The sequence below is a fragment of the Globicephala melas genome, chromosome 8 (genome assembly GCF_963455315.2).
Source record: "Globicephala melas chromosome 8, mGloMel1.2, whole genome shotgun sequence".
Classification (NCBI taxonomy): Eukaryota; Metazoa; Chordata; class Mammalia; order Artiodactyla; family Delphinidae; genus Globicephala; species Globicephala melas.
This window is the reverse complement of record NC_083321.1, coordinates 94,081,612-94,099,973: the sequence shown is the minus strand read 5'-3', so window position 1 is coordinate 94,099,973 and position 18,362 is coordinate 94,081,612. Positions and strand designations below refer to the sequence as shown.

Genomic DNA, 18,362 nt, shown 5'->3' with positions numbered 1-18,362 from the left:
AGGGCTTCTGCACAAGATGCTCTGTTGGGAGAAGCCAGAGACCTGGTGGTCTCTACCACCCACTCTTCCAATTTGTCCATGTCCTTGGCCCCTGGCCCCAGGCTCCTCTCTACCCTATCTGGTGCCACTTGGCACCCCAAGCTTCATGCCAGTCTGAGCTAAGACTGGCAGGGAAGTCTACATTCCTGGACGCTGAGACAGTTCAGCTCAGGCAGGCCACAAGGGCATGGGGCATCCCAGACCACGTGGGTACCTTGGCCGCCCACTGAGGCGCTCAGGAGCCTGTTGGGGGGCCCTGGGCATTGCCACGGAGGAGGGGCTAGCAAGCTGAGAAGCCCATAGCAGACAACATAGTAGACAAAACCACCCACTTCTCTGGCAAACCCACGGGCCCTCCCAGGCAGGCACCGACAATTCTAAAGGCTGATGGGTGGTTAGGAAAGGAGGGAGCCTTCCCTGCCAAGCCACCAATCAGAGGCGCTGATCACAGAGTAATCATAACCGGAATAAATAAGAGCCAGCCACACTGTCCACCTAATTACAGCCACAGCTGTTTCAGAAAGAACCCTGCATTCCCCGCCCCCTCCTTTCAGCCATTTAACAAGCTAATTAATGATGAGTTTGCAGGGTCTAGACAGACCCACTCAACCCTAGGTTGATGGGGGGCAGGGAGGGGGGGCGGGGCAGATCAGGAGCCTGACCACATAGTCCAGACTGGGAAGGAGGTGGGGAGTCTGGGTGGATTCCAGCCCATCAGTGCCAGGCCCACCCAAGGAGGCTGTGGGCACCTACGGACCCCGGCCCTGGCCCCTATAGCTGTGAGTTCCCTGCCCCTCACCCTCCTTTATACAAGGGGTGTGGCTATGCTGCCTCTGGGGCTATAAATAGGTGATGCCAGGCAGCAGAGCTGGATCTGTATTAATAGAGCGGGCAGGAGGGCAGCAGGACTGACTGCAGCTCAGCTCCTGCCCAAATTAACTTTCTATTTGCACTCAGGGGCCCCAGGCATGGCCCCAACTCTGGTCCCATGCCCCCAGGGGCCTGGCAAGCCTGTTTCTGGGAAGAAACCTCCTCTCTGCCCACTCCTGCCCCACACCTCCAAAGGTCAGCCCACTCACGAAACCCAAGAACCCCTTCTCATCCAGGCAAAGTTGTGTTTGTGCCCCTCCTCCCCAAAGGGGCTCAGGGCCGAGCTGTGTGCAGGTGGGTGCACATCTGGAGGGAAAAAAACAAACGGGGCAAAAGAGAGGGTGGATCCTATCTCTGAGAGATGCAGGGGGGGAAACACTACACACAAACACACTCTCATCCCGGCTCACACACATACACACTCAGAAACACACAGACACACAGATATAGGCAGACAGCCTCACACTCAGAGCGACAGTCACTGCCCTGCTGGCCACACAAATAGAATGAACTGGCCAAAAGGAGGCTGGGGCGAAGGGAAGATGGGAGGAGGGGCCTTGGCTCCTTCCATCCGAGACCCCTCTGAGCCGTAACACAGGCTCCGCTCATCCTAACCAGGACCCCTCAACCCCGTAGAGAGGCAGGTCCCACGAAGGGGACCGCCTAGTGCTGGGGGAAATGAAGTCTGCCCCGCTGAGGAGTGGCCCCAGCCCAGGCGCCCCACTTAGATATGTTCAGGGCTCACACACACGATCGAGCCTCACGGCCTCAAGCTCCCAAGCGGGGCCAGGGACCCGATCCCCCTCCTCGCACGCTTCCCCACCCCCTCCACGCCCCTCCCAGCCCGAGCTGCTCCGCGCCCTGCTGCCGGGGCTGCGGCCGCCGGGGGCTGAGGACTCACCACCGAATCCGGACCTCCGGACCGCTCGCCCCTGCTAGCTCGAGCCTTCCAGGTCCCCGGCCCGCCCCGGGCCTTTGGAGAGGCGGGCCGACCTCCCCGCCGCCGGCTCCGGGCTCGGAGCAGCGAGCGGCGAGGCAGCGAGCAGCCACCAATGCCCGGGGAGGGGCGGGCCGGCCACTGGCGGCGGGGGAAGGGAGCCCGGGAGGGAGGGACAAAGGAGAGGAGGAGGGGAAGAGGAAGTGATGGAGGAGAGGAGAGGAGAGGAGAGGAGAGGAGCGGGATGGAGAGGGCGGGGCGGGGGAGATGCGGGGAGGGAGCCAGCTGACTTCTGAGCCAGCTCAGAAGTCCTGAGCCCGGGTCAGGAGTAGAAGTGGGGCAAGGAGGAAAGGTTCCAGGGAGATGACAGAGAGAAGGACAGGTAGAAGGTGAGAGGTAGATACAAAGGCCAGAGGGTGAAGAGCCAGGAGGCAGAAGTAAGGGGAACTGGGGTCTCACTGAGACCCCTCTGTGGCCAGAAGCCACCAGAGGCCTAGGAGGGGGCCGGCCCAGCCCCTGGCTGGTCACTTTGGGCCAGTCACACCCTCTGGCCTCGGGTTCCTTATCAACAGAGTGAGGAGGCTGGCTTGATGACAGCAGAGGTTAAGCTCTGACAGTCCATGGCTCCATATATTAGAGAGAAGAGTGAAACTCCTGGGAATCCAGCTAAGTCACTGGGTCCAGCTCTGGCCCTCAGTCTGCCACCCTGACAAGTGCAGGCCAAGGCAGTGCTGTGTGGAGTGTGCGCAGCACTGAGCCCGGCCCCTGTCTCCACCCTAAACACCTCCTCCTTTGCCCCCCTTACCCCCACCCTCCCAGCAGTTCACCTCGCCCCATGACCCACACTGGACCAAGGCCCTGCCTCTTCCAAGCCAGCCCACTCCCCTGGGGCTCCAGAAGCCAACCCACCTCCTTCCAACCACAACCACCGGTCGTGCTAGCCCCGTAAAGAGCTCTTTCACCCCAAGGAGGTACCCTTCCCATCTGGAAACAGTGCCAGCCGCCTCTGGAGCCCCCAGGACCTGGCTGAGGTTCTGGGCCAGGCAAGTACCTACCACCCAGCCTGGGTCCCAGAAAGTTCCTCTCATTCCAGGGACTGGCCTCTGGACACCAGAACCTTAAGGGACACACTGTGTTCTCTCAGACGTCTTCTGTATGCTCAGCGCTCACGTAGCCCCACACGCTTTCTCCCAGGTACACACCAACACCTGCTCAGTCACACAGACACCACTCGGCCGTGCATACTCTAAATCACACAGACACCCCAGTTAAACACGTCCTGTCTCCCACACACATTTATTCTCAAACACACCACCCCTCAGGCACCAGCCCCTCTCTTGGTTATACCCTCACTCAGGCACAGAGAGCCTTTCACTCAGTCCCCAGAGAGACTCTGAAGTCAAAAGTCAGCCTCCTTAGAGAAACAGTCAAACAATTTTTCCACCCTCACTGAACTCCTACCCACCCAGCCATACTACACACACACACGCACGCACGCACGCACGCACGCACGCGCGCACACCCCCGCGCACTCATATACTCACATACAGCTTACTCCCCTTCTGAAGGAAAAAGGAAAACCATATAGGGTCAAATGCAAAATAGGGGGAGGGTTTAAAAAAAAAAATCTCCTCAGGAAATGTGATTCATCAGTCTGGAAACTGTGACGGCCAGCTGGACAGACCCAGACGGACACAGAGGATACCGCCAGGGAGAAATGGGGCAGGAGGCAGACACAAAGAAGTGGGGAGCTAGGAGCATTTGCTTTTTCTCTCCTTCCTTTGAGCTTTATTAGTCAAGATCTTTATCAGTCTTATAACAGAGGACAGTTGGAGGCATCACTCCCATTTTACAGAAGGAATAACTGACAGCTGTGTGGAAGAGGAAGAGGCTCAGTGTCCTGGATCCCAGAGGGAGGCAGCTGGATAACTCAGGAATCCTGGCTCACCAGCCACATTCCAGGGAGCCTCCCTGCTGGCCCTCAGAGAAGCCCCTGCCCACCAAGGAGGCGCCTGGGGAGTGAAGGAGACTCCAACGAAGGGCTGGCAGTGAATGCTGGGAGAGGATGAGGACCTTCTGTCTAGACAGCCTGGTCCCTGAGCTTCATGGCTTTCCGGGCCCTTCCCTACTTGGTCCCCTCCCAGATCTTTCATGTGGTCTGGCGATGTGGTCTCAGGGCGGGACAGCCTAGACCCAGATATGATATTCCTCCTCATTTCCTTGGTCCTCTTCCTAGCTCCACCTCTTGTTCTGTAGAGAGAGGGCAGCGTGGGATGTCCCGGGATACCCGGGGATAGGACTGAAAGCAGGATCTTCCTGGCCCCCATGTCCATAGCTCTAGCTAAAGGTTGGCATCTGTTTTCTGCCTGCTTCCCCCCACCCCCTGGCCAGGCATATTCCTGCTGGAAGAGCCTGTCACTGCCACCCTGCTCGTGATGACGTGTGCCTCTCCAATTGCCTATGGCTGGGCCCAGTGCCCAGAATGATGCATCCAAAGCCCGGCCCAGCCAGAGAGGGCTCCTTGTTATTTCTAGGGTAGCCCTCTGTTTTTCAAAGAGGGGGGTCCCCCCTACAAGGCTGGATCGGGGAAACAAGACAGGGAAAATGATCCTCTTGCATATACGCCCACAGATAGGCACGTGGCCAGTGAGTTCTCATATCCTCACAGGCGCACACACGGACTTCGTTACCATCAGCCCTGAGTTCACCCCTGCCCCCAACTTGAACACTCTGATCCATAAACACAAGGAAAGACACAAACACAAAGATACACAAGCCCAGAGGCACAAACACATCCGGAGATACATAAACACACTCCAGTTACACAGACACATAGAGATAGCACATGCACCCCCGAGCCACCCAGTTTCCAGGGAAACGCGCTCCCAAGAATGTCCGGAGTGGGGCCAGGCAGGGCTGGGCTTGGTGCCTTGCTCCAGAGATGAGACAAGGAAACCCTCAGCTCCTGGAGCCCAGGGGAGGGGTAGTGCTGGGGAGAAGAACACCCGTTCCTTTGTGCCTCTGCCTACCCCTCCCCAGGCTGCCAAGCTTCTGAGACAGGCGAGCCTAGACAAGGCAGCTATGGGGGTGGAAGGGAGCGAAAGGGAAGGGGGTTTAGGGTCAGGAGAGAGTGGGAGGGTACATAGTTGGCAGGGTGGGCTTTTGCCTGGGCAAGAGTTGGGGGTCACTTGGGCCACAGGAAATGCCTAAGAATTCCATCTTGGCCCAGGCCCTCCCTCTTCTCAGGGAGCTAAATGCTGCCCTGGGAAGACCAGGCAAGAGAGGCCTACAGAGCATCGGTTCCGCCACCCTGCTCACAATGCACAGGGGAAGAAAATTCTTGCTCATGAACGTGAGGGATTTGGGGCTGGGCTCTTTCTCCAGCCTTCTTTGAACTCTGCCTCTGCCTCTCCTTGCTGTTCTACTATCTCACTTCCACGTACCCAAATCTTGGGGAAGATGCTCTCTTTGAGATGGAAGAGTACGGTCAGGAGCCAGATGGCATCACAGCCAAAGCCTCAATTTATGGGGGTTCCTCCTCTATCTGGAGTCAGAGAAGCCCTGGAGGAGATGAGGGCCTGTCTGCTGCTGCTCCTGGCAGACCTGTCTCCCTGGAGTCAGTTGTCCCCCTGACACTCCCAAAGGCAGGAAGGTTGGGTCTCCTGGGTCAGCCCTGAAGGGAGAGACCCCAAGAGGTGTGAAGAGAAGGAGAGAGGGAAACAGTGGAGTGGGTGGGATTTCCACTACAAAGGAGCTTCCAGCCAGTAGGAGGTAAGAGTTCCAAGAAAACACTGCCAGGACACGGGTCCTCCTACTTAGAGCCAGGCTTAGTCCAAAGCTCCATCCTCTACCCCCCACCCAAATCCACTTTTGTCATCCCCCTAATACGGTGCTTCACTGTATACATTCATGTCCAGGGCAAACACACCTGGTTTATCAGAGTGCTACCTGGCCAACCCCTTACCTGCCTGGTCACCATAGTAACCGGAGGCCCAGTTTTTAGAGCTCCCTTACACAACGGAATGGCCTGTTGCTTTGGGAAACAGGGTGGTAACCATATTCATGACCCAAAAGCTACTGTCAACAGTGTTTTAACAGGAGTGAGCGTGTCCTCAGATTCTGCCATCAGATTTTGCCCTTGTCCCATCGCCATTGTCCTCAGCAGCTCCCCAGCCTCAACAGCCTTTCAGAACAACTCCCTCTTGGCATCACGGAGCCATGTGCCACTTTCCCCTCGCTGCTGCTCCAACTGCTCTCCCCTAACGACCACGAGTGACCACTGCACCACTCCCCGTGCCCTCTGAGAGCAGGAAGCAGGCCCTCCTCTCTCCCCACGGTGGCAGGGTGGGGGTGACCAGAGAAAAGCAGGTTGAAGACAAGTCTGGATGCTGGAGGGGTTTCGAAATGCACCCGATCCAGATGCACCTGAGCACCCCACCCCCAACTTGGCCACTCAGGCGGTTACCATGGCAACCAACACAGCAGGCTTCCCCTGCACCTGTCATGCACAAGCTTTTAAACAGCCCCCTAGGTTCCGGGCTGTCAGAACTTACCCTGAGTGAGTCGGGTGGGCTGCCGGACCAGGAGCCCATCAATAGTGCAGGCATTGCCGCAGGGGTAGAGGGTGAGGGTGCCCCGCAGGTTCTCGATGTAGCAGTGCTCTGGAGCCAGGCCTAGACCCTGCAGTGAGATGTCCCTGGCTGCAGAGCCAATCACTGTCCTCCCTGAAGACAGGAGGCAAACTGAGTCAGAGGGGTAGTCCAGGCTGAGCTGGCAGAGAGGGGCAAGGAGGGCCACACTGGAAATCTACTGCCACCTCCTACTCCAGGGAGAATCACGGGCCACATCTTTGGGACCCCTGAGCCTGGTCGAGACAGTAAGGGGTAGAAGCTCTTCTCAGACCCAGAGATGAAGGCCCGAAGGGCACAGTGGATCCACAGATAGAGTAGGGAAGGGGGACTTTTCTGCAGACCTTCCCTTTGTCCACCCAGTCCTCCTTCCCTAAGACCTTTTTCTCCTTCCCCATTCTCCCCCATCTTTTCCTCAAACTCTCTCAGCCTCCTTCTTCTCTCCCTCCCTTCTGCCACCTGCAACCCTTGCCCTCCCTCACTCCCCTCTCTTCAGTTCAACTCTCCCCTCTCCCCGGGCTTCCGCAGGCACAGCCCCTCCCCCTGGCAGAGCCCCTGGGACCGGTATTTGGAGAATGTGGGGAATGTAGTATCACCCAGGCAACAAGTGCAACCTCGAGAGCAGAGAGGAAGGGCAGAAGCCGCAAGGTGGAAGGGGCTGTGCCAGGGCCTAACTAGGAGGTCTGCCCCCACTGCCATCTCTCCATCTCCACCAGCACCTTCTCCCATGTCAGGCACTGCCCTGGAGGGGGCCCCCTTTCTTCTTGGCCACAGCGGTTGCCAAGAGCCATGTGCTCTCCTGTTTCAGTGCCCTCCTCCTGATTTCTAAGCTGACCTTTAATCCCAGTCATGGAGCTAGATTAGTCTGGGCAGGCAGAGACAAGGGAAGCAAACTGGTGGGGTAGGTGGCACGGCCTCCCATCTGTTGGAGGTGAACACTGCCAGCAGGTATCAAGAGGGCCCCAGCACATGCCAGGATCCCAGGGCAGGAATGTCTACGGGGATGGAGGGGTGGCAGGTCAGATGCCCCCCAGACTCACCTTCCTCCAGCGGCAGAAGAGTGATGGCCGTGCTGAGCCGCCCACTGCCCAGGCTCACCAGATGGGGTTTGTCCGTTTGCACTTTCAGCCCTTTGCCTGTTTCGATCAGGTCCAAGGGTCCTTTCTGCAGGTAGTGGAGGTGGGGGAGGAGCATCATGAGACTCCTGGCCGGCACCTTACCACCCTAGTCCCCGTCCTCACACCAGCACTCTCTCCAGCACCTGCGCTCTCCAAAGGGCTCTGAGGGTGTAGTGCAAAATCTTGCACAGAGCAGTATTCCACTAAATTGTAATTAGATCTGAATCTAGGCCACTAACTCGTCCCACTGGATTTATCTCAAGTCTTGGTTTAACTGCCCTTTTGTCTGTTAGGACAGAAACAGGAGAAAGGGGAGTGGGGAAGTGCTTGGTAAGAGGAGGGGGTACTGGTAGAGGGGACCGATCAAGACTTGTCCCTGTAGACCTGTCCGTGGCAATCCACTTGGCCATTGTTTGCCCCTGTTAAACTAAATTACAAGAGAGGGCAGGGCCTGGATCGAGGAGAGAGATACAGCTCAGGGTCAATCTGTAAAACACTTCCTGACTTTCAAAGGGTATTTTCTGGGTGAACCAATTAACCTAATTCAGCTAAAGACTTAGCTGTTAATAGGCTTGGGACCTGGGGAAGAGCAGAGGTAGTACCACTGTCATCCTTGGGCTGGGACCACAGGTAGGTAGAGGAGTCAGCTCATCCTCACCAACAGCCCGCTTGCCCCGCCCCCAACCACACTCACCTGCACCATAGCTGGGGTCTTGCTTCCAGGGCCCACTTGGTTCCTATTGATCGTGTCCATTGTCCTGGGGCTCCAGAGCTCCTGCGGACACAGCAGAAAACAGGTGAGGTGGGGAGGCCAGGGTAGAAAAGGGCAAGGCGTAGGCTCTGTAGCAAGGTTCTCAGGGAAGGCGCAGGCCCGTGTCACCGTGGTTTCCAGCACGCTCCTGCTGAGGGAGAAGTCGAGGCAGCTCAGGAGCTTCCTGGGGGAAGGCGATGCCACATCTTCAGCTGTGGCGTGGATACCACACCACACCGGTCCTGGCCCTTGCCACACACAGGAAGCCCAAAAAGTCCTACAGGGCCCAACCTGTACTGCTGTACTTTCTTGCCTCTGACACCCAGGGCTCAGGCCTTGACAGCTGAGGACCCTCACACAACTGGAGCCGTAAGCAGGGTGGGGGAAATCTACCTTAGCAGGAGAAGCAAGTCCAAGGAAGCCCCTCCAGGGACACTGGTAGACAGGGGGCCCCAGGTGGGTGGCAGGGCTGAGCAGGAGCTCCCTCCCACAGCCTTTCCCTCTCCTTCTTCTCCCTTTGTCTCTTTTCCCAGGGGTCTCAGAAGGATGTTTTCTTAAAGGAGATACACGGGAAAAACAACTATTCCTGCCATCTCTTTGTCTCAATTCCTGCACCCTCTCTTCCCCAGAAAGCAATCTTACCCCCAAACAGTCAGCAAAAAAATAGAAACCCTCCATGGTGACTAGCACTGGGAATATAGGACTCTGGGGATCTTCACCTGATTTGGTGCTGTAGGAAGCTGAGGTCCTTAGAACCAGAGGTAAAATACTGATAGATTCCAGAGCCAGAACCTGAACTCTTCCTCACTCAACCCTTTCTCCCTGGCTCACAGTTTTGGTACCTGCAAACTCTGAGGAAGGACCTTTGTGTACTAATATGTACCTACATGCCCATCCTTGGCCAACTTGCTAAGGTTCATCTGCTGCTGAACAATGTTTCTGGGGAAGTTGAAAAGAGTGTAACTGAATGTAGGGAGGGAGACATAGGAAAGCAGGGTGCCCCTCCACTTTCTCTTCCAGCCATCTTCCAAGGGACTTGGAGAAGAAGTCGGGGGAGGAGCCAGCATTCCAAGTAATGTCTGACCCTGGCAGTGGGGCCCAAAGGCCTTAGCCATAGTTACTAATTTTACCCTCCCAGCTTCCACCCTTCCGGACCTGGACTGCATCGTCTCCGTCACCATTTCCACCCAAGCTGGCGGAAGAGAGGCTGGAACAGGGCCTGGGGCCCGCCCCAAGTCTGCCTAGGAAGAGGGAAGGCAAAGGCCATTAACCTACACCGAAGCTCAAGGTGGCCTGGCACCTCCCCAGGAGACCTGGCCAGGGGGAAGAATTTCCAGGGACAGAGACTGCTGTACTCAGGGAAATCCCTCAGCATTCTCTGAGGGAGGAGAGGCAAGAGAGTGGGTTGGGGATGGAGAGTTTATATAAAAGAGGGAGTAAGAAAAACAAAACGATAAACAATGGTGAAAGAAAGGCATCATCACTTAGTGGAAAGAGCTTTAGACTGGGGTACAAGAGCCTTAAATTTTATTTTATTTTATTTTATTTTTTAGAGCCTAAATTTTAATCCTGACTTTATTATTTATTAGCTGAGAGATCTTGGGCAAGTTACTTAACTTCTCTGAGTGTCAGATCATTCTCTATAAAACTGGAATAATGATTTAAAGAAAAAACACCCACTACTTGCCTGGGGCTAGGGGTGAAACAGGGAGTGACCATAAGTGGGCAGATTTGAGGGGGGTGATAGAAATGTTCTAAAACTTACTTGTGATGACGGTTGCACAGATCTGTAAATATACTAAAAATCACGGAATGTACATTGAAATTAAGTGAATTTTATGGTATGAACATCATACCTCAATAAAACTATTAGGTTTTTTTTTTTTTTAAAGATGATTGTCTGGAGATTCAGGTATTATATGAAATGACACTGTGAAGTGCAAAGCACTATAAACATGCCAGTTATCAGTATGAGCTTCATGATCTCGAACAAGTCACTTCACCTATCTGGGCTTCAGTTTCTTCATCTGTCAAGTTGTCATTATCACTCTGTGAGGTGGCAGTGGGTGTGCTCTTTTATTTACACCAAGGATTTCAAGTGCAGATAAAGATTGTAAAGGAATGAGGTTGATGGGGAACAAGAGTGATTGGAGGGGAGGAGAGAAGGGAATAAGGAGGTGAAAGAAGAAGGAGAGATAAGGAGAGAGGTGTAGGGAGAGACAGAGAAGATAAGAAAAGATGTAGAGATTGGGAGGCGCGGGGCTGTGGCCCCAGCTCCGAAACCTAATCCAGGTGAAGTGGAAAGGTACACCAGACCGGCGCGTCCCAGCACGCGGGCGGCGCTCTGACCTAGGGGCTGCGCAGCGGCCGGGAGAGCAGCCACGGGGTGGGGGGCGTGGGGGACGGGGCGGGGCGGGGGCGCCTTCTCCTCCCACCCCACCCCCGGCAGGGAGTGCCAAGCGGGCTGCTCCGAGGCGCCTCCCACCGGCCGACCTGCTCCCATCCCACCGGGCTGCCCACTACCCGGGGGCTGTAATTACCCACCCCGCTCGCCCAGCCCGGCCTCCGCGGCCGCTTTGGGAAACCCCGCCCCGCCCGCTGCCAAAAAAAGGCCCCTGCGGTGCGAGTCCAGCTCTCGGGAAGGAGGGACTGGGGGAAGCGCCGCGGTCTGCCTCGGCTCTCAGTAGCCCTCCTGCGCCGCGAGCAGAGATGCCCAAGCTCCTCCTCGGGCTCAGGGTGGCAGAGGCCTGGGTGTCTGGAGGGCCCCTTGTGGGGCGACGCCGGAGCTCCGGCAGGTGACCCCGCTCCGGCCCCTCCGGCCTCTCGGCCCAGCGCGAACGCCCGGGCATCCAGGCCACGGGGGATCAGCAGCCCTACCCGGTCCCCAGCTCTCTGCGCCTCGTGGGGCGCCCAGAGTCACCGCTTCGGGGGTCTCGGCACCTTAGCCAGGGCGGTGGGGGCCCAGGGAGCGGCCGGAAAGGTCTGGAACCGACAGGCACTGGAGGAAGTCCAGACTCCAAATTAGGCACCAGAAGAAAGGTCCGAGGCTGGCCCCGGAGCGAAAGCGGTCCCGGCGGAGCCCCCGCACGGGTGCTTCCGCTCCGGCCTCACCTGTGGCCCCGGCGGCCAGCCCAGGCCTCGTCCTGGGCGTCGCATGGCTGTGGCCCGAGGCCTCCGGGGTTAGAGCTGGGATCCTCTCGACCCGCCGCCACCGCCTTCGCCCGTCCGGCGCACATCCGCCCTCGAGGAAGGGCCGCCGGCGGAGGAAGGAGCCGGGAAGGGAAGGAAACTGAGGCTGGGAGCCCAGCGGGCGGGGCGCCGGAGCCGGGCGAGGGCGGGGGAGGGCGTGGGGGAAAGCCAGGGACGAAGGGAACTTCGGGAGAAGGAAAACGAGGGGTCTGCGGAGGGACGGGGCGGGTGGGAAGACGAAGGGATTTGGAGGGAAATAAAGAGGGAGACTGAGGGATGAGGGAAAAGGAGGGCTGGGGAGGGAAGACTGAGGGCAGAGGATGGGGAGGAGGGGAAGGAGGTGGGAAACCGGATAGAGTCCAGGGGACGCAGAGGTGGGGGGAGACGGGGACGGAAAGGTAGAGGGACTGGGGAACGAAGGAGATGGGGGAGACTGGGGACAGAGAAGTCCTCAAGGAAAGGGGGTGACGGACCGGGGGAGCAGTCGAAGGTACCCAGGGCCGTGGAGGGGGAGACCGGGGGTGTGGTGGGAGGCGGGGCCCTGGAGTAAAAGAGGGGGCCGGAGGGCAGGCCGGGGGACCCAGGAGTGGGGAGAGACCGTAGGCGGGCAGCCGGGGCTGGAGGAGGCGGCGGGACAAGGCGAGAGTGTAGTTCGGGGGTGTGATTTTACTTGTGTGCGGGGTGGAGGTGGGGTGCCGGAAAAGGGCGGCTCTCCGAGGCCGGGGAGGCCGGGGGACTGAGTTGGGTTTCCGCACGGAGGGCTCCCTGCTGCCCCTCGCCGCCCTCCCCAGGGCCGCCAGGTGGGACAAGGCCGCAGTGTTGGGCCGCCTGCCGGGCCGCCCCGCCCGCCGCTGACGCTGGACAAGCGGCCTTTCTTTGGCCGGGCGGGGAGAAGGGGCCGCTTGTTTGCCCGGCGGGCGAAAGGGGCGGCCCCCAGACACCGCCGGCTCCCCGCGGGCGGCAGCGGGAGGGGGGCCGCGTGTGCAGCATTTGTGTGTGTGTGTGTGGGGTGAGTGTGTAACAGTCGGCCTGTGTGAGAACTGAGTGCGTGATGGGTGTGTGTGAACGGCGGGGCCGCGTGTGTCGGGGTGCGTGGGCCCGGGGAAGGGCGTGAGCGCTAGGGGCCGCAGGTGTGAATGTGGGCTTCCTGGGAGGGCTGCGGGTGCTTGGCGTGTGTGTGGAGTCCTAGGTGTACGCTGGGTCCCACACTTGTCACGGCGGAGAGAGACGCAGCTGTCCGCGTGGCGTGTGCGGTGGGAAGGGTGCGTGGGTGATGCCGGGTGGGGCGCCGAGTGTGTCTGCGCGTGGGATGCCTGACGTGGTGGGGAGGTTGGCTTTGTGTGTGACCGGTTCGATGAGTCAGACTCCGGGACGGCTGAGCTAACGGGCCCAGTATGCAGCCCCGCCCCGGCGCCCTGGGTCCCCCGTCGGACCGCTCGGTCTCCCGGCCCAGGCTCCCCTCTTGCCCGCCTCGGCGGAAGCGTCCGCGGGCGCCTCGGCCACCCAGCTGCCCCAGCCCCCCGCCGCCCCCGGGCGCCCGCGCTTCCGTATCCCAGAGGAGCCCGGAGGACCTGGCTCAGCCCCGGCACCAGGGAACTCCGCAAGGGATTCGAATATGGACCGTGCGGGCGTGGCAAGAGCGGAGACTCACTGCCCCCAGCTTCCCCCCTCTGGCCTCCCAGACCCCTAAAGACGCGGGGTCTTGGAGAGGGCCGGGGAAGCCTCAGATGTGCCACCCATCTCCTGAACACACGCAAGAGTCTCTCCCGGACACCACTGCTTCCAAGCCGGACTCCGCAGCCCTTTCCTGTCCGCCAAGGCGGCCCGGCCCGGGACTGGAGCTGAGATGCCCCGGGAGACACCTCCGGTCCTGGTGCAGGGCTCTCAGTCCTTCTGTCGGCGAGAGAGGGGAGGTGTGGGGAGCAGGCGGACGAGACCTCGCGAGTGTCGCCCAGATGTCTGGGTGCCCGAAGGAGGGTCTTGGGACAAGGATCCGCGTTCCCCCCGGGGGGAGAGCGCAAGGGCCCCCTCTGGCGGCGGCGCGGGCGGCGGCTCGGGAGGGCAGGAGCAAGCAGCTCTCGGGAAAGCAGCGGAGCCCACTCCGCACAAAGCCTCTCGCGCCCCCACGCACTCACCTGTGGACCCCCTCCTCCCCTACCGGTTTCTTCCGGGCTCTTCCAGCCCAGAGCTGATCTGAGGGCTCCCTCCAGGTCCCTGGGACTTCCTCTTATCCAGTCCCAGCCGCGCAGCTAGCAGGACCCGCAGGCGTAGTGGGGGAGAGCGTTCTTACCTCGGGGGGAAAGGGGGACACTGGTTCCTTCGCCTGGCTCGGCCGCCGCGGCCCCAGGCTCAGAAGGACACTCTTGCTTTTCCCTGGGAGCCCGCTGAGTAGGAGGAGGGAGAGCGGGTCCCGCCTCCCTACCCCACCCCCCCGCTAGTCCCCGCCCCCGTCCCCCGTCCCGTCCGCCAGGCCAGCCGGAGGAGACGCCCTTGTGGGACCGGAGCCCAAGATCCCCCCACCCACCCTTTCCCATAGCAGCACCTCCCCCCCACCCCCGGCCTGCACAGCGCCCGCTTTGTTCATCTCTCTGCAGCTGGGCTCTCCACTACCACCACCACGTACACACCCCTATCCCCACTCACTCTCCCCTTCGGACTCTCCTAGACCACCCTCCACCCCTAGGCTTTAAGGCTCTTCTGAGAGGGTGTTTTTGACAGTTTTTCTCTAAACAACCCCCCCACCTTTTTTTTTTTCTCACTTTAGGTGCCTGAATCCTCCATGAGCTCCCAATGAACTTCATGGTCGCAGCCCTACAACATATTCTCATCACCTCCAAATATCTGCTGAGGGTATCCAGGTCTACTCTCTGTTGCCCCTTCTCCTCATCCTACTCCAAGCCCCTCCACCATGACGACCTGTAAATGGGGTGGATAACTCTGCATATAGGGTGTCACAGGTTTTTCTAAGGATAGGTATACGGAGGCATGGTAAAGTGCCATGCAAACTGTAAAGCACAGGAAAGCTGAATGGAATTATCGTCTTACCCCGTGTAGCTCCACCCTCACCACAACCTGCAGGATTACACTCGGGAGACAAGCTGTAGGTTTACTGTTGAGCACACCATCCTACAGCAGTCTGGGTCTCTGTAGGAGCGAGCGAGGGGTTAATAAGGAAGAAGAGGGGGGCACCGAAAACCTAAGGTGAAGCCTAGAAACTGAGCCTGGTTGAAAGTCATTCTCGCCACCCGAAATCCAAGCTGACAGAGGATCCTTACCTTGCAAAGCCAGCTCTCGCCCCAGGAGACTGACAGGGGAGGCCCTAGGGAGCTGAACGCAGCTAGACTGGACCTCTTTAACCAGCACTGGAGGGACCCCTGAGACTCTTCCTCCCTGAAGGAGAGGAAGGAGAAATCCCCCAAGGCTGGCATAAATTCCAGTGAGGGAAGGATAGCAGAAAATAATTTGTCCTCTTTGGGATGGACAAATCTTGCTCTGATTCAGTGACTTTAGTATGTACCCTCCCTGCCTAACCCAGGAACAGCAGAAGGTTGAACTGCAGGAATCTTTGGTCACTCATTGACAGGGCCAGCATTAGCAGGGGGACCCCCCATGTCTGGAGGCTGGAGCTGACCGGACTAGAAGCAGGAGGGGGTGGGACGCTCTCTGCAGCTACCTGCTCTAGCTAATAGAGGTCAAACTATCAGGCTTCAGCATGTGCTGTGGGCACCAGGAAGCCCCAGGATTTGGCCTGGGGTGGAGGAGCGGTGTTGGGGGTGGAAGCCTCTTATTCTTTCTTTCTTCACACTGTTTGAGGCTCATAAAAGTATTTTAACTCTGACCACCTTTTTATGAGGCAGATCACAACAGTAATTTTCAGGCTATTCTGTTTAAAAAAGAAAAGAAAGAAAATGAAACAAACCCCAAACTTGTTGTATCTTATGTGCCAAGACCCAGAGTTTGAGGGAAGAGGCTCAGATTGGGGTACCGCAAAGACTTTTCACATAACTCTGTTTCACAATTCCAGCTCTTCCTTACCGTCTTGGTCAGGAGGAATTTCAGGGAATAATCAAGGCTGCCACGGAGGCGGCTGATGCTGAGGCAGGGGGTTGAAACATCACCCAACTGCTCTCTGTCCTCCCAGCCCAGCGGTCAGCTGACCCCATGATAAAGGTTCTGTGCAATGTGTCCTCGCTCCTGCTGCGTCGGGGCCCTATGTTCCCACAGTTAGAGCACTCAGGGGACTTCAGACCTACCATCCCCACCCCGCTCCACATCTGGAGCCCATCAACAAACTCAGTGCTCTCTCACAGTTACGCAAGAGGTTGAGCAGCTGGGAGCTCAGAAAGGGGGAGGAAGAGAGAAGAAAGCAGAAAACAGCTTTCCAAGCATGCTTCAGACTTTCCGAAGTGGAAGCAGGGGGAGAGGGCAAAGGCTGGGTGTGGAAGGAAGAGTGGATTTTTTAAGGCCTTCTGCACTTGGCTATGAACGTCAGGAGTGGACTTCCACACCCAGCCTGCCTTTGCCACGGCACATTTCCCAGCTCTGTCCGTCCTCTGAAATTGTACACCCTCCAGCCCCAGAAAGAAGTGATTATTGCTCATTACAGCAAGCAATCCCTGTAGATGCACACCCTATCCCAGGAAGCTAACCTTTCTGGCCTCTTTGGATCCTGAACTCAGCATCATTAGTGTAGGTGTGGTGGCAGCAATGATGCCAAGTAACTCCTCACTGCATCCAACTTGAAGAAAAAGTTCAAACCTTTCTTCACTAGCTGCAAAAGAGCAGAAGCTGTCTTCTCAGTTTGTCTTTGAAGCTGCACAATTCACACTTCCACCCACAGGTACGTCCAAGCTGAGTGGGAAATTTGGGTAGGACAGAAGACTGGTCTTATTTACCTTCCGTGGCTCAGGACCTTCCTATGAGCTGAAAAGAACAAGCATTCATTCGGGCAAAAGAATGGGAAACGAGACCTATTTCCATTTCTCTCATTGCTTCGAATTGGTAACACTTCTTTTTCAAAAAGCCCGTTAACCTGATCTCAGATTTACATCTATGGGAACTTCCCAGAATTGGACTAAGCCTTAAATAACCACATAACCCCTGCCCTATGAACAGCAAGGCAAAAAACTTTCCTTTTTGACCACTGAGGGTAGAGGTAGGGGAGTGGCCCAAGCTTCTGAAAACCGCCTGGTTGCTTGACTCTTGTGTTTGAGAGGCGGCAACAGATCAGTTTGGAAAAGTAGTCTAAACTTCCTAAAGGCCTGCCTCCACATCAGTCACTAACTCCCCAGGGCGAGATGTGAAACTGACTCTTGTAGACATGCTGTCTGCTCTTGGGTCAGGAGCAATACACAGCAACCAACCTACTTGTGGATCTTCTAGGAGTTTCAAAGAAGCTCTACAGCTGCAAATATATCTACCAAATGGGGCAAAAAGAGGGAATGAAGGGAGAGGATGGTTACAGTGAGAGATGTGCATAGTACAAGGGAGTCAATTCTGAGTTTTTGCTTCCTTTTGAGCGATTCCTCTAAAACCTACCAGACCAAAGCTCTATTCCTCACCCTCATTGAGACCCATGTTGAGTATCACTAGTTGCAGTTGACCCCGACCTACCTTAGCAAGAAAGCTTTGTAAGGAGGTACAGCCGTTGCTTCCAGTTCGACTTCAATCTTCCTGAGGATGGGGACTCCTCCTATTTTCCTCCTCTCCTCCTCCAATGAGCCCTGCAGATGTAAACTTTTTTTTTTGGCCCCGCCTCGCAGCATGCAGGATCTTAGTTCCCTGACCAGGGATCAAACGTGCACTCCCTGCAGTGGAAGCGCAGTCTTAACAACTGGACCTCCAGGGAAGTCCCATAAACTTTTAAGAAAAGCTATTCTCTATCAACCCTGGAAATCTCTGAGAGCCTACCCAGTGTGAACGTTAAATTAATTGGAGGGCAAAGTTTCCTGTAGAGATGCATGGGTTGATAGATTTGGGGTTTGATACTGTGAGTAGATGAATGACAGACCTTTTTTTCTTAAAAGGAACTCACCTACCTCCCTACCTCCTCTGTGTGGAATTAATTAACCCAGAGCAGGAACCACAGACCTCCTACATTAAACAGAATGCCCAGTCAGATCTAATTATTTTGTTAGTTTCCCTCACAAGAGGCCAACAAAAACTCCCCTTGATGCTGTGGAAGGATCAGCTGCCAGTCAGAGGGTGTGGCGTGGTTTTGGTGTGCTTCATTTCACTGGATTAACGTTACAGCCTCAGAGATCCAAGCCACACTTCAGCAACATTAAAGATACTTGCAATTTCTCTTGCAATTTCTCAAAATCTTGGCTTTCACCATTAAAATAAAAACTTATTCATTCCAGAAACTTACTATTCATCAGAGATTTGCCTTCCAAACAATTTGGTGACATTCAATAATTTTTCAAGTTAAATAAAAAGAAAGTAAGGAAGAAGCCTTTTCTGAGGGAGTTATCAACTTCCAAGGAAGGCCTTCATCACTCATGCCTGCATCACTTACTTCTTACCACTGTTTGTCTAATGGGGAAGAGAATGCTCCAAGATATCACCAACTATGGTTCTTCTTTAAAGATGAAGCCTCATTTTTCTGACTCTACAACTGGCTCTGACAAAATTAAGATCAAAAGCCCATAAGTGGCATCAAATTCAAAAGCTACACTGTCAGGAGTGCATGTGTATGTGTATATGCTCAAATGTAGAAAAATACACAAGACACAATACCTGTAATAGGGAGAAAAGGCAATGAATACTCTCAGATAGAGATTATTTCCTCTTAAAGAAACATATCATTAATTTTTAATCTTAGATCCTGT

At 56.4% G+C, this 18,362-nt stretch overlaps 1 protein-coding gene across 22 annotated transcripts in view; it reads right to left on the bottom strand.

Annotated features, from left to right (window-relative positions):
- The window catches only part of PHLDB1 (pleckstrin homology like domain family B member 1), a 45,470-nt gene extending 31,534 nt beyond the window's left edge, over positions 1-13,936 (bottom strand). For 4 of the 22 annotated variants that reach the window (XM_060304146.2, XM_060304151.2, XM_060304154.2 and 1 more), the window contains exons 1-4: positions 11,455-11,787; positions 8,287-8,367; positions 7,515-7,638; positions 6,400-6,570 (exon numbers count right to left, since the gene is read on the bottom strand). In XM_060304146.2, the coding sequence (XP_060160129.1) occupies positions 6,400-6,570; positions 7,515-7,638; positions 8,287-8,367; positions 11,455-11,499 (421 nt within the window). In that variant the 5' untranslated portion in view covers positions 11,500-11,787. Of the gene's footprint in view, positions 1-1,810; positions 1,991-6,399; positions 6,571-7,514; positions 7,639-8,286; positions 8,368-11,454; positions 11,794-13,667 lie in introns of those variants that run through there. The other 18 variants (XM_060304158.2, XM_030838493.2, XM_030838544.2 and 15 more) reach the window with 13 other exon arrangements.
- Positions 13,937-18,362: the final 4,426 nt, after the last annotated feature.